Source organism: Anoplophora glabripennis, unplaced genomic scaffold (genome assembly GCF_000390285.2).
Source record: "Anoplophora glabripennis isolate ALB-LARVAE unplaced genomic scaffold, Agla_2.0 scaffold65, whole genome shotgun sequence".
Taxonomy (NCBI): Eukaryota; Metazoa; Arthropoda; class Insecta; order Coleoptera; family Cerambycidae; genus Anoplophora; species Anoplophora glabripennis.
This window is the reverse complement of record NW_019417609.1, coordinates 1,533,018-1,547,513: the sequence shown is the minus strand read 5'-3', so window position 1 is coordinate 1,547,513 and position 14,496 is coordinate 1,533,018. Positions and strand designations below refer to the sequence as shown.

The following is a 14,496-nucleotide window of genomic DNA, read 5'->3' as shown; positions in this document are numbered from 1 at the left end:
AGCATCTTAGAAAATGTCTTTAATTCTTTGAGGAACAGGTGTGAAAAGTGCTTGGAACAAGGAGGGGGACACTTTCAGCAGCTGCTTTAATTTATTGTTATAACAAGAAGGGGGACACTTTCCGCAGCTCCTTTAATTGTTTGTTATTGTTATCACGATTATTCTTTAAAATAAAGTTATATAGTTATTGAAACTGACAGCTGCTATACAGCTCGTTGAGAAATGAGGTTAAGTTGGTCGCTATAAGCTACTCCCTACGTTCAATGTGTCAGAGCCAACTTCGACCACGTTTTTATTTGAACGCTCGTTACTTTGAGTTTCAAAATAAATAGTTTAAAATCAGCACTACACACAAAAAATATGATGAGTGAAGAAATTATATCCTTGAATGTGTACTGACACTACACTAAGGTACTTTTGCTTAAAAATGCTTCTAACTGAATATACATACTATTTAACGCCATCTGTTAGTGAATACAATAAGTTAGAAATCAATAGGTAAGACATTACGCTGTATCTTCTGATCAGGTATTTATTTGACGCAGATAGTCGTATCAGAGACGTCCGACGCGCTTGGGGAAGAGCGCGACAGAAAAAAATTTTTTCACATACAAAACTTTTTGCCTCATATTCTAAAAGGTTGAAAGTATTTTGCAGTGGTTTTATCCCTTACCACTCCTTATTTTAAAAAATAAGCACATAAATGAAAAATAGCTTAGATATAGTCCTATTATTTCCACTCAAAGAATCGTGGTTATGAAAAAGCTCCTTTCCATATTTTCTATAACATGTTTAAAAACTGAACAGTAATTTTAGGACAAGTACCAACCCATGTACCGACAGCCCAAACTCAAGGACTTGGAGCACCATTACCGAATTTGCAACAAGGATTAGTTCAGCCACCAATAAATCCACCAGCTCCGGTTGAAGAACAGGAGCCCCAGGTAGTTGAGGAACCAGTGGAGGAGCCGTTGGAAAGCAATTACAATGAACCTCAAGAATCTGAACCTGAAGCAGAACTACCAATTGAATCAGGTAAAACTATAAAATCATAATTATTTAACTGAAACATAAAGGTACATTCAATGATGCCATGTTAAATAATTGTTGAAAAAAGTATACATTCTGTAATATTGACATTCATTTTATGTATGGTTATTGTAATTGGTCAATATGACTGTCTGGTTTGCCTAAACCATACAAAAGCAACTAAATATTTTTTATAATTATCTTTTTTTTGTATTTGTAACAGTTTTGTCTAATCTTTTTAATGGTATAATTGTGAGGTAAAGGTTTGTATCCAACAAACTCGCCCAGATTTTAACATATTTTTTAATTGGTAGTACCAAGCGTAATTGTAAATTCATTCCCATTGTAAGTTTTTACTGTTTGTGGTTGACTTGAAATTATTCTCTATAACTGACGCTTCCGATTTCGATAAAATTAACTAAACATTCAATGTATTTTGTTAAACACCATGTTGAGGTTAAATCAACACACATTAAACGATCCGAATCCTCTAGCTTTGTTTGCAAAATAATCAACACTTAAGCTGTACGTGTGACAGATTTTATTATCCAATATTTGTAGAATTCACAAATGTTTATGCAATTGTAGAACGAAAGTCCCTTCTCTAATGTAAGACTGCTTCGGTAAATATTAGTACACTTGTGAATATTAATAGTATTTATGAATATTTGTCAGTGTTAGTATCGAGTAGAATTAAAACGAGTTTTTTTGTTTTTCAATAACTAGAATGCGGTCCAGTTGTGATATATTGTGGTTAGAAATGTGGTGCGCAGCAGAGCCATGATCCCGATTATGTATTAGATAGTCCCCACATAATTAATGCAATTAAATACTTTTTGTCCTTGTTTTGTATAATATAAAATTGACAAATTACCAGTGGCGTGCGGTGGCCTTGCAAGTGAGGTTGGCAATAGTAAAAGTTTGATTAAAAGTGAAATAAAAAAATAATAGGTACATGTACTTGCCTATTATAAAATTATTGCAAGGATTTTTTAATGAACACTGGCTACTAGTTTCATTTCAGTCATAAAAAATTTAATTGAAAGCCTATTGAAAATGTGATTGCAAAGCTAACAACAACTATTTTTTATAAATTATATACAATATGGCAGTTTTTCACTAATCATAATTGGCTAAAAGTTGCATGTATTTTATAAAATTGCCCCTATTCCCCAAAAATCAAGTTATATCGATGAATCTGATTATATTAAGATTTCTATCTACTTTAAAATGATGTGATTCTATTTCTTCTCTAAATGAACAACTCGATTTAGCCCAAAGCTGTATAAAAGAAAGGGCATATTTCAAATGATTTTTGGACCGACAGAGCTGGGTAATTACTTGTAATTTAAAAATAGTTACAAATTACTTTAAAAAAAAAGGAACTAATTACAATTACAAAGTATATTCTTTAAAAAAGGAATTATATTAATTTAATTACAGTTACATGAAAAATGGATTTAGCAATTACTTTTCTAATTACTTTTATGATAAAGTAAATTATAGTGACCAAACAGAGAAAAAGGAAAAAGTTAAGTTAAAAATTTAAATTAAAAGTGTTGTGTAATATTGCGTTTCATTATTTATTAGAATTGATACTAAAATGAAAAGATTATTCTTATTCATTTTCTAATATAGAATTTTTATATTTTTATTCCTAATTTAATAATTTAAACTAGTTCAGTTCAATTTTATATTATTGGTCAGGTAATTAATTCAACCCGATGCTCTTTTTTTGGTTGTTAGTACATTTGCAAAATATAGAATACAGCAGTTTTGGGTTGACTGGAAAGCAATAATTATTATTAAAAAAATTACGAATCGAACAAGTACGAGTGAAAGGCTGAGTAATCGAACCAGAAGTTTTCTCAACACAAAATAAGAGCAGTAACACATAGATACATAATATATATTTTTATAAAACTTGATGCTATAGACAACATATTTTTACTTCGTATATTTTCTAAATTAATAATAATTATAATAAAATAAAATGTACTCTGTTAATTCACCAAATCACCTTTTATTGTTTACGCGGCACAAGGCTTTCCTCAAATGAAATAATGGAAGTCTGCAAGCCTGTACGCAATTACGCAATACGCATGATTTTAAAAGTAATTATAATTATTAGAAAAAGTAATTGTAATTGGAAAAAGTATTTGTACTTATAGAAGTAATTTGTAATTCGATAGTTCAAATAATATAATTACAAATTACAATTCCTACAACAATTTTGCTGTAATTACAATTCCAAATTACTTTAATAAAAAAAAGTACTTAAATACAATTACAATTACAGGAAAAAAAGTGGGAATTGTAATTACTAATTACTTTTTCACCAGGAATTACCCAGCTCTGTGGACCGATCATGTTTTTTTTACCGTATTTCTTAAATTATTACTTCTGCATAACCGATATTGGTCTATAAGTTCTTCTCATTTGAAAATAACAAACTTGACCAGCAAAACATTTTATTAATATGCTTGCAACTTGTGATTGTTGTAAATCCTATTGCTACAGGGGCGGCTTGTGACATTGAGAATAGGTGAAGCATATTCATTGATAGAGTAAAAAGGAAAAAGGTGCCGCAGACGAAAATTTTCAAGATCAAACGGCTTTAAATGAATCTGGAAATTTTGAGTTGCATTTGCAATATTACCGAAAAACTGACGTTCACAAGAAGGATTTTCATTCAGATTTTATAAAAAATAGAAATATTAGTTCGGCTTGTGGAATTCTGCGAACATTAACGCACACCGTACATGTAACGAGAGCCTCGCGTGACTCCCAAAATTGTTAAATCCTTCCTTATTCCACACGTCCGACTTTAAACCCACAATTAAATACGGCATACATAAAAGTTTTTTAAATGAACACTTCCACATAACCACTTATACTCCGAATACCATTCATTCTGAAAGTTCCGAACGTACACATGGTTTTTTTTTTTGACCCTCTTTTTTCCATATCAAGAGAATACGGCACAGGTCTCTCGCAATTTAAAAAATCCATTTTGTCCTCAATTTTCCATCTGGAAAATGGCATTTCCAATAAAATAGATACTGGATCATACATAGGAAATATTTCTACAATTATTATACAAAACAAATATTAACAAAGAATCGTTATAATCGTGCATTGGGCGACCAATATCATATAAACTATTTAAAGGCTATGGACGACGTTGCTTCAATTTCGGCGTCACTCGTTCCCCCATGCCGTAGTTTACTCCCGTGTTGGCTGCCTCGTTGCCATGACAACCACCGTAAACAACGCTATGAAGCGAAGCAGAATACACACTGATTTCGATCCATATCACTTGCTTATACTATACATTGTACGGTACCTACGAGGTTGATGTTCGCGCTTAACGAAGGCAATGTTTCTTTAGAAGTCGTTCACCGCGCAACTGGTTTGTTTATTTTGTCGTATTAAACAGATACAATACATTTTTCAATATAAATTATAAAATTTATATAAAATTTAAAATAATTTTAACTTGCACAACCAAATGGAAATTTTAGGTGAAGCGGTGCGTCACTTGCGTCACCTGGCGAGCCACCACTGTATTGTTAAAATATCTATAACAGTTTTTTTTGCACAATTTTAAGAAGGTGCTGCAGGATGTTGTTTTCAAATGTATTGGAGCTAAATGGAATTGCTTTTAGCTGTTGTAAACAATTTTCACCATCGTCACATTCCTACTGCATTTTTATTTAAATTTAAAGATAAAAGTCACTATCAAGTTAAAACACATCACGTAAGACTATTACAATTACGTTAAGGTAAAACTTTTTGTACAAATCTGTAAAATAATAAAACTTTATGCAATCGTGTGATAACTGATAAAATTCCGTATTTTGATGCAAGGAGAAATTTTATCTTTCATCGCCATTAGATAGAAATACAATAAAAAAAAATTGCCATCTGTTTGAAATAGAATAAAATTGTTAAAATATTGTTATATATTCTGAGAGAATATTTAAAAATGAAATATTTTGGGAAATATTATTTTATTGCCATATAATGGAAAAACAAGTGACACCATAGATACAAATAAAATTACTACCATCATCTATAAAATTGACTAAAAGTCAGACAGCTAGGTGCCACAATTATATTAAAAATCGCTGAAAAATTGGGAGTGCCATATGAAATTTTCCTCCGAGTATGTTGTGTCCCCATAATGGCGATAAATTGCCACATCTGGCAACTCTGCTTCGACGCATATCTATCGCTCTATCTCCTAGAACACAGCGCTGTCATGCTTTTAGCTTGTAATTCCGTATGTCGATATATGTAGATGCTGCCTTTGATTCTCAAAGGCTATCATTGAAATTGCTGTTGCCACCTACGCTGAAACCTACATTGGGAATATTGATTTAAAAAAATAAAAAATAAAAAAATTAAGATTAAAAATTAATGTAAATTTAATAAATTTTTGTGATATTACTAGAGTAGGCAATGCTTTTTTGCCTACATTGTATGCTTGCTACAGTAAATTACATATTAAAATTTAAAGAAAAATGGGAAATCATGTCTAACACAAATAGGCTATAATACAATAGTTTTATCGGATATTTTTATTTTACAGCATCTAATGAACCTAAAACATACGCCAACCTTCTGAAGTCGGGTAGTACAATTCCATACAGCACTAGCGCCCCTTCTCAGGTCACTTCTATGCCAGTGACTCAACCAATCAGGTCCTTGTCACCTCCAGCTGCTAACATGAATCAGGGAATTGGAGTGCGCAATAACAACAACATAAACAATCGTAATGCTCCTAGGGTGAATCAGCAGCAACCACGTATACCAGGTTCCAGACCTGATGCTGGAAGGGGCGTTCCTGGAAGGAATTCTATCAATGAGGACGGCATGTTTGGTAAGTCTACCTCGTTATAATGTAATTTAACATTAAGACAGGTATTTCAGTAAAAGTAAAAATCCCAATCAAACACTACAATTATTCGTCAATTCCGTATGAAGCCTGTAATAGAATATAGAGTTTAATATGGTTACCATATTTGATTAAATATTACTTGTTGAGAATATTGGAGGTAAGTCTTTTTATAGTGAGATAAATATCGAATGTTTTAAATTTAACTAGAAAGTTAGAAATAATAGAAAATAAAAATTTAACTAGAAATTTAACTAGAAAGAAGTTGGCATTCGCCGACTTGGCCTTTGGCGTGTACCTGCGGTGGTGCTCTCCCCACTGACTGGTAAATATAATATTTTTTGAAACACCGTGTACCTTAGTTTTTCAAACAACTTGTATGTAAAAGTTTGTAATAACATTTTCCAAAAAAAAAGTGACCCGTTTGTGATTCGAACCACAAACCTTCAACTTTGCACTTGTGAGCTTAGAGAAAATTTCTCTTAGAAAATGCTAAGAAATAACCTTCAGAATTTGACGTTGGGATAAAGGAAGGAATGTCACGATCAAATTGCACAAAAATCGAAATTATAGTCTTTCCGAAATCAGTTGAACTTGTATAAAACGCCTAGCAATAAAATTTAATGAGTTTCATAGACGTCCCTACAAATGTTTTCTGCTAAAGGTAAAAAATAATAATAATTTGAATATAATGTGTAGAAAATTTCTAGTATATTTATTTGACCAACAACATATTTTAATTATTTATGTCCTCAAACAATTTTATTACGAGTATATTGATGGTAAATTTTGGTTATGACATATGAAAAAACATTTACATTTTCATTAAAATATATTACTGTTTGACAAGAACTAACGGGAAGGTATGGACATATCCTTGCCAGGAAAGGATGGGGAAAGGTTGTTAGTTTTGGTTAGAAAAGTTATTAAATAAAAATAAACAATAAAATAATTCTGCATTGCTGCTCTGCACTGCTAGGCGATTTGTCAACAACTGAAATTTATGGTCGGTCACCCAGTGCGGCTGTGTTTGTGCGCCGTTTGCCCGCGCGCTCATTCTTCACCTGGGCGTATACATTTCTACCACCTCCACGTTTAGTTCGACCAGACCTGTATATGGGTATGGGTACAAGTTTTTCAAAAATTTCAATGCTGAGTTGCTGTGTACCGACCGAACCTGGTACATATTGCATAGCCCTTTTAGACAAGGCGAAATCGGCGGCTTCGTATGAAAAAATTAGTGGATTCGATTTTTTTGCATAATCACCTCCGTGAGATGTCTCTGAATGAGGATCAAAATGTTACCGGCCGGTAACCTGGTCACAATTTTTTTAAACTAATTTTTTTAAAATAAATTGCAAAAATAACTTGTTTTGGTCCGGAAAAAGTTTATTTAGGTATTTTGGGGTATTCTAAACAAAATAGTTCCTATGCACTATGCCCCTAAAATCAACGGTTTCCGAGTTATAAACAATTTAAGGTACGAAAAAATTCAAAAACGGTCATTTTCAAGACTCAAAAACAATAACAAAAAATCAAGTTTTTGATGTTACTAAAATTTAAAAGTAATCTTTAAACATACCTTTACAAAATACGGAGGAGTGATTTGGTGTAATTACATTGCAATCCCTATTATTTTACCTATTAAACAATATACATTTTGACTTGCGAGCCGCGCCGCTCGGGCACTCCACTGTGCGCCGACCCCGTCAGCGCCTCACTTTTTCATATATCTCGACATATATTTTAAAATAAATAAAAAATAAAGAGTAAAATGTCTTAAACTTATAAATATATTTATTTAAGGATACAATTTTCATATTCGTCTGCATTACAACCACATAAATAACACAAGTAACATTATTTTTTCTACAACTACATGCTTTAGTTTTACATGTTTTCAAACATTTACATCAATCGATCAGGTATTATTAAACATAAATATGGGTAATACTGCACCATTTTCATCTAGTTTGTAACCGAAATTTTCGATATTCAACGTTTGGTATTTAGAGTATATTGAATTTTTCCAAATATACGTTTGCAATTATGCTCTTAATACATGTAGTTTAAAGACATCAGAAGTACATGGAATATTTCCTAAGTTTATACCCATTCCACACGTTCGAGAAAAAATATTTAACCTATAGCGGTGCGGGAATTTCATTGTGATATTCGCAAATTCAAAATTAGATATTATTTAAGTAAAGTAGATATATTATTATTGTTATTATTATTATTGTTACTGTTTAGAAATTTATAATATCAATAAACAAAAAATAATTTTAATAAATAAAAATTCAGCATTGCTAAAATGTATCAAAAAGTGAGGTGATGAATATATATACACGAGGTCGGCGCAGAGTGGAGTGCTCGAGCGGCGCGGCGCACAAGCAAAATGTATATTGTTAATAGGTAAAATAATACGCATTGCAATGTAATTATACCAAATAACTCCTCGGTATTTTGTCAAGGGATGTTTAAAGATTACTTTTAAACTTTAGTAACATCAAAAACTTGATTTTTTTATATTGTTTTTGAGTCTGGAAAATGGCCGTTTTTGCACTTTTTCGTACATTAAATTGTTTATAACTCAGAAACCGTTGATTTTAGGAGCATAGTGCATAGGAACTATTTTGTTTAGAATACCCCGAAATACCTAATAAAACTTTTTCCGGGGCAAAACAAGTTATTTTTGGGATTTGTTTAAAAAAAATTAGTTTAAAAAAATTGTGAGCAGGTTACCAGCCGGTAACATTTTGATCCTCATTCAGGGACATCTCACGGAGGTGATTATGCAAAAAAATCGAATCCACTAATTTTTTCATACGAAGCCGCCGATTTCGCCTTGTCTATTTGGTCTTCAATTGAGATTGACTCACCATGTATAGAAAGGGAGATATACATACACCTATCCTGCACTTATATTGAGCACCTTGCTATGAAATCGTTAGCTTCAAAGCTCTATATCTTTAAACCTACTCATAGGATCGCTTTGGGCCCATGACAACTTTTGCTCAGGAAAGTGAGAGCTATATCATATTTCAATTTCAGCCATTTTGACCGAAAGCCATTTTCCATAAGGTTTGTGCGGGGTCCTTTCTTTATTAGTGAAATAATATAACGCCCTACATTTTATCACATTCAAGAATTGTAAGTGTGCAAACTTATATTACTTTTATAAATTATATGAAATCAATAATGCAAAGCGAAAACTGCATTCATTAAGGGATAAAGTAAATGCTGTATATTTCATAATTGGTTTTTTTTTATTTTGGTGATTCTTAAAACTAATTTGTTTTTTTTTTACATACATCACAGATGACAGAAGACGTTCGCAAAGCATGAGCTTCAATGACGTAAATCAACTGTTTCTGGGCAACTTACCGCATACTGCCACTGAGGAAGAACTTCGGGAGATATTCAGTGAATTCGGAGCTATCATAGATTTGAGAGTACATAGTAAACCACCTAATAAAGTAGGAGGTCCACCAGGTGCAAGGGCTCCACCAAATTACGGATTCATTACGTACGAAACACAGATAGGAGTACAGGCGTGCCTGCAAGCCAAGGTTAGATTAATTTTCTATATTTTTTGTGCATGATATTAAATATAAATTCGTTTACAATTGTGTCGTCAAGAATAGGTGATAAGAAACTGATTTAAATCATTTAATTAGTAAAATAAATGTTTATAAATCTTTTCAATCCGGCTTCAGTTTTTAAGTTGGCTTAGGAAGCACTCACACATACGATTTCGATAATAAAATTGTCACAGTTCTTATCACTTTTATTAATACAGGGTGTAACTTTAAGTGGGGGCATATTTACACAGAGGCGCCACCTTTGACCTTTAGAAACGCGTGTCAATAGTTTATTTTTTCAAATTCCGTCATAAAACTTTTTTTTAATAATTTTCCTAGCCCACCTCTTGACAAACTAGTGTGACCTCAAACAACGGCACGTGTTAGTCACAGCGCTTGCACAATTGACAACTGGGCTATGCATCATTGCCAAATCTCATAATTTAAAGAAAATATTATTAAAAAGCAAATTTCACTTCACATCACCCGCTGTGAGGTACCGCTCTGGGATAATCCACCTGATATTGTCTTGTAGTAGAATCTTCGGACAGAAAGTAGGCTCTAATCATATCAGCTCTTTCTTGATGCTTTTTCATAATATCGCTTAAAACTTGAAAAAGAAAAGACAATACACTGTACCGTCACTAATCACTGATATAAATACCTTTATAGGCTTAGGTTATACACTTACACCACACAAAGGTATTATACGAACAGCTTTTCACAAAACAATACAATCGAATACTAAACAGGAATGTAAGAGAAGATATATTTGGCCAATCCCATTCCGCCAAATTGATGTGGCAGAGTGTATTTAACACATTTACTCATCATATTGGAACACCTGCAATCCCTTCGTAAGCGTATTTCTTACATACTTGTATGTAACGTAAAACTAGGTCAATGTTATAGGTCAGGGGTCGGCAAGTAATTTTAGGTGGGGTCCGGATACTTTTGAAAATTTTTAACGAGGTCCAGAAAAAAAATTCACATTTCTTATTTTTTATTTTACCATTAAGAACTCAAAACACACACAATTGTAAAATACTAGAAAAAATGATAAGATTGGCACTTAATCGTAAAAAACATTTTTTAATTAATTTATTTGGGCAATTTATACTTTAAAAAAATTTTAGGCGGTCCAGTATTTTACCTTCCGCGGTCCGGACCAGGACCGCGGTCCGCCAGTTGCCGACCCTTGTTATAGGTTATTAACACTGATATTCAAAAGTAAAATATGCGCTGCTTAAAAAACAGTAAGTAACATATAAATGTTTATAAAAACTTGAAAGGATTAAAAAATTTTTTCATATTAATCAGATTAGTATTTTCATTTATTTTTTATTGTTAGTTCTTTAAAACGGCAAAAATAAATTATTTTACAACACAAATAAGTTTTATTTACAATTAGTAACGTATCTACGTACCAATATTAGTTAATATTTAATAAATCTTGTAAATCTTTATTTTTTTACAAGTTTACAATGATATCAAAAAAATGTGGCTTTAAAATAACAAGTTGTAAATTATACAAAAACAATCTGATTTGCTAAATTTTTTTTAACTTCGCTCAATGTAGTTGGTATAAAGCAACTGGCAACGCCGGCAGTGAAGGATACAACTTCATACATTAAATTCCGGGAGTGCTGGTTTACTCTGTGGCGGCGTACATAATAATAATTAAAGTGCAGTTTAAAAAACTAATTATAACTCGACTTTTTATTTGAGTAAAATAAAAGTTCAGATTCATATTCAGGGAAGCACGTACTATTGCCCATAAAAAAACTGACCCCCACTTAAAGTTACACCCTGTATACAAGCTGTGTCCAACCTACGTTCATAACTCCACGCTTGCATTATTCTTCGTCTTCCAGTTCAGGACATTCTTTGAAATAATTCCCATTCCACTGAACAACAGGCCCCTATCCGTACTTCCATATCCTGAACCAGTTCTGGAAGTCAGTTTTCAGAATTTGTCTCTGTGTCGTAGAACCGGTGCCCTTTGAGTCAAAAGTCGCAAGAGGCTACGTTGGGACTGTACGGAGACTGGCAAAGTTGTGTAACTTGTGTTTTGTCAAAAACTGTTGCACAAGGTTTGATGAATGTGCTGGTGCGTTATCCTGGTGATGAAGCAGTTGCGCTTGTCTGAAAATGTGGTTGTTTTCTTCTCACTTCATAACAGATCTTTTCAGAACTTCAAGGTAAAATTCTTTGTTGATCGTCTGATCTCTTGGAGCATATTCATAGTGCACAACTTCATAATGCTCCGATTTTGACATGTATTTTGGCCGTGGCTCAGAGAGAAACTTCCACTGTAAAGACTGTTGTTTTGTTTTGGGATCATAACTAAAACCACGATTCGTCACTGATAATGATCCTTTTAAGCACGTTTTCATGTCTCTAACGTCCCTGTAGTGATAGTTAAATTGCTGGAAAATATAAACAAAAAATTTTGTTGTTTCTACTCATAAAATTAATGTACGAGTTCCTATGATATTTTTTCCAAAAATCAACATTACGAAATACAAAAATTTGAAGTAAATTTTTTTAGATAAATATTTTGTTTTAAATTTTTTCAAAGTAAAATATTGTTCCATGTCGATAACATTAAGTGGACACCATACATACAGTATTTGTTGAGTACCAGCAATAAATTTTTAATTTTTGTGAAAAAGCAACACACAATTTTGTACGGTGTTCGACAAATACCACAAGTGTGGAATATGCTTTAACCGTTTCTGCAAAAAAAAACATTGTTTTGTCACTATGTTTTCCATTCAAATACCAGTAAATTATTGTTATAAAATCACACAATTTTTATAAATTAAATAATGATTGGGTAAATTTTAATGCTTACAAAAGTACAGACTGACACAAATAAGTTGGCGTTTTTGACTCGGGGTAGAACCTGACTAGATTGGGAAAAAATACATTCGGCTAGAAGGAATAAGACTGATGCGGCGATTTGGGGTAGTGTCTACCTGGAGCTTCCCTTTGTCTTGTACAGAGCGCATTTGTGGACAGAACTATCTCGGACGCAAAATTATTTGTATCGGTCTATATAAAGTTTAGTCTTTTGTTTTCAAATCCTGCAAAGTACGTCAATTTTAAGGTTAAGCGGTATATTCGACATAGGAGAGGGCAGCAAAGCCTACCTGAATTTTTTGTGATCCATAAAAATTAATAGCTGCTATGCTATGTTATCCCATGTCTAATGTGTTTTTTTTATAATTACCCCAAAAATTTAAATGTGTTTCTTAAACTGTTAATGGTATCAACTTGGAACGAGAAAGATTTTTTTAATGATTGGTGATCTTGTCATTTTACATTACAATTTATTCATAAATTTATTCACAAAGTTCTTCATGAATTACTTCATAAACTTATTCTTAAACGGTTTAGTCTGTTCTGTTCTTTTCTAAACTGTTCTAAACTTGATGAATTTGATTGAAACAAAAATAGTTAGTACTAATTTTTCAACAATAACTTTTTTAATTAAATAATATGGAAAAAGGTATCACTCTATAAAAATTGTAAATACTAAAGTAAACATGTGAACCATAGAGTTATAATGTAACCCTCGGACAACAGAATAGAAAATTATTTTTGCAAATCAAATACAAGCATAGTAGTTTGACATTTTCTATTAGAGGCCTCAATAAATATGATACTTTTAAAATGGTGAACTATTTCCATAAAATTCAACTACTCGACTATTTAAAAGTATGTATACAGGGTGTTTCTAAAATAGGGTTCCAAACTTCTGCTGCGTTTATAACTCATTATAATAAGCCAAAAAGTTCCTATTAACATGTGCCCTAAAACGCACCCTTAGGAAGTTATATGCCCTTAAAAGGGCTCAAACAAAACTGGTTTTTTTCAAATAAATTGCAGTTATGAAGGTTCCGATCACTTAATAAATATATTAAACACGGCAAAGCTCAATTGACAGTTTATAATATAACTTAAATTGTTAATCGTTGTGGCAACGTCAGTCTTTTATTTGCCATGGTAAACAGATTTTTGTAATTTTTGGCTTAATAACTTAAAGAGCAGAGTAATTTTCAAACTCAATTTACTCGAAAACCATTGGAAGTATCGATGTGGACAAAGATAATATTTTTTACGTAAAATTGTTAAGATTTTATAAATCTGTTGAGAAAATTGTAAAAAAATTGAAATAATAAAAATTACGGGCCGAAAACCCCCTTCACCAACCTAAATGGGACGCATATGATTTACATGTCGAAAAACGGAGTAGCCCATGTTATTTAACGTAAATAGTTATGTAATACCCATAATAACACAAAAAAAAAAAACAGTTTTGTTTGAGCCCTTTGAAGGGCATATAACTTCCTAAGGGTGCGTTTTAGGGCACATGTTAATAGGAACTTTTTGTCTTATTTTAATGAGTTATAAACGCCGCAGAAGTTTGGAACCCTATTTTAGACACACCCTGTATACTTTTAATAATAATTCGGCTCTCTCAGTCACTATTGAGGAATACCCCTTCTTTTGATCATCACAAACATTCGCTTTGCCGTTTTGCCAGCTTTTACTCACGACACTACTTGTACACATTAGTACGATTCATCGATCACGATCACATCATCCCCATAAAGTTTTGATTTTGTTAAAAATCTGGAACAGCACCTTTCCCTTTGCAAGAAGAAATCGGATTATGCTCCTCACCTCGCAGCTGACAGGATTCGGAATAGCTGCATTCATTCCAACACTCCACTACAACAACAGTTCTCTACTGACAGACAAATGAACGTGTATTCTGTTTCCTTGGCACTGAAGCCAGTGTTGCCAACTTTGTCGAAAACAAAAACCAGAGAGCATCAGAATCTTACTGCTCTTACTTTGTGTATATGCTTTGTAGTTGTTTTACCATAATATCAGCAGTTAGGTGACTTGTCTAGATATCATTTGCATACTTAAATTTTCGGTATGGAAGAATATTGTTTGACTTTGATGAGT

The 14,496-nt window shown here is 32.4% G+C and overlaps 1 protein-coding gene across 2 annotated transcripts in view; it reads left to right on the top strand.

Moving 5' to 3' along the window:
* Window positions 1–14,496, top strand: part of LOC108904429 (ras GTPase-activating protein-binding protein 2) — a 31,822-nt gene that overhangs the window by 16,010 nt on the left and 1,316 nt on the right. For both annotated transcript variants that reach the window (XM_018706982.2, XM_018706981.2), the window contains exons 4-6: window positions 817–1,035; window positions 5,624–5,914; window positions 9,251–9,501. In XM_018706982.2, the coding sequence (XP_018562498.1) occupies window positions 817–1,035; window positions 5,624–5,914; window positions 9,251–9,501 (761 nt within the window). The remainder of the gene's footprint in view (window positions 1–816; window positions 1,036–5,623; window positions 5,915–9,250; window positions 9,502–14,496) is intronic.